Source organism: Mycetomoellerius zeteki, unplaced genomic scaffold, assembly GCF_001594055.1.
Source record: "Mycetomoellerius zeteki isolate Tzet28-1 unplaced genomic scaffold, Tzet1.0 scaffold458, whole genome shotgun sequence".
Taxonomy (NCBI): Eukaryota; Metazoa; Arthropoda; class Insecta; order Hymenoptera; family Formicidae; genus Mycetomoellerius; species Mycetomoellerius zeteki.
In genome coordinates, this window is record NW_017257455.1 from 346,821 (window position 1) to 347,678 (window position 858).

At 38.5% G+C, this 858-nt stretch overlaps 1 protein-coding gene across 1 annotated transcript in view; it reads left to right on the forward strand.

The window, feature by feature from the left end:
• Nucleotides 1-501, forward strand: part of LOC108726953 (zinc finger protein 35-like) — a 4,024-nt gene extending 3,523 nt beyond the window's left edge. The window contains exon 3 of the mRNA XM_018454811.1: nt 147-501. Coding sequence (XP_018310313.1) covers nt 147-237 — 91 coding nt within the window. The 3' untranslated portion in view covers nt 238-501. The remainder of the gene's footprint in view (nt 1-146) is intronic.
• The last annotated feature ends 357 nt before the right edge of the window (nt 502-858 follow it).

An 858-nucleotide genomic window follows, 5' to 3' on the forward strand; every position in this document is an offset into this window, starting at 1 on the left:
CAGCCAATCTTTTTTTTCAGTGTATGTTTGTGTGCAATTAGAAACATATTGACCGTCTAGTTTCTGAGATAATTACAATTCAAGTATGCAGTTTAACATATGAAGCATATACGCAACTCAAGTTAACGTCAGATTTTTAATTATAGCATCCATACCATTCTTATGATTGTTACAACAAACGAACACGCTATGAAGGAACATGAAACGGATATTGTAAAAAAAGGTTATAATTTTTAACCATTTAGTTAGGAAAATAGAGCTGTGAAAAGAACGCAATATTTCGATTTTCTTTGGTATATGGCGGCAATTGAAGGGAGTAGTGGGGAGTGGAGGATATGGCCAGCGAACATCTGACAGCATCGACGTTTGCTGCGTATACCTGCATTCATTTTCTTTCCGCGTGTGCGTGCAGCCTTGGACAGGAACAATCGAAAGTTTTCTCTCTCTGGCGGGAGTGAGGTATCGCCACCGAGTGCCGCAACGGGACTAAACTTTTGGACGGTATTGTCGCGCTAGTACTACCTTAAGATTCTATCTTAAAATCGCTACTAATTTGATTTCAGTTTCAGTTATAGTCACTTTGGCTAAAAGTCAAAGTTTTGATTAGGTTTTGATTTCGACTGAAATTGAAAGAGAGTTTCGGCGATGCGCGCGCGCGCGCGCAGCCGAACTGATAAAGTTATAAATTTTTGCTTTAGGCATAAATGCTAAAAAAACGAGTTAGCTCCTTTTGCCTATAAATTAGCTTTGTTTTCTGTGGTTGAACTAGTGTACATTTTTGGAACTTAAAGTGAGATAAATATACGTTTGATATTTGTCGAAAGCGAGAAAGAGAGTTCTAGTGCAGTCTAGTGCAGA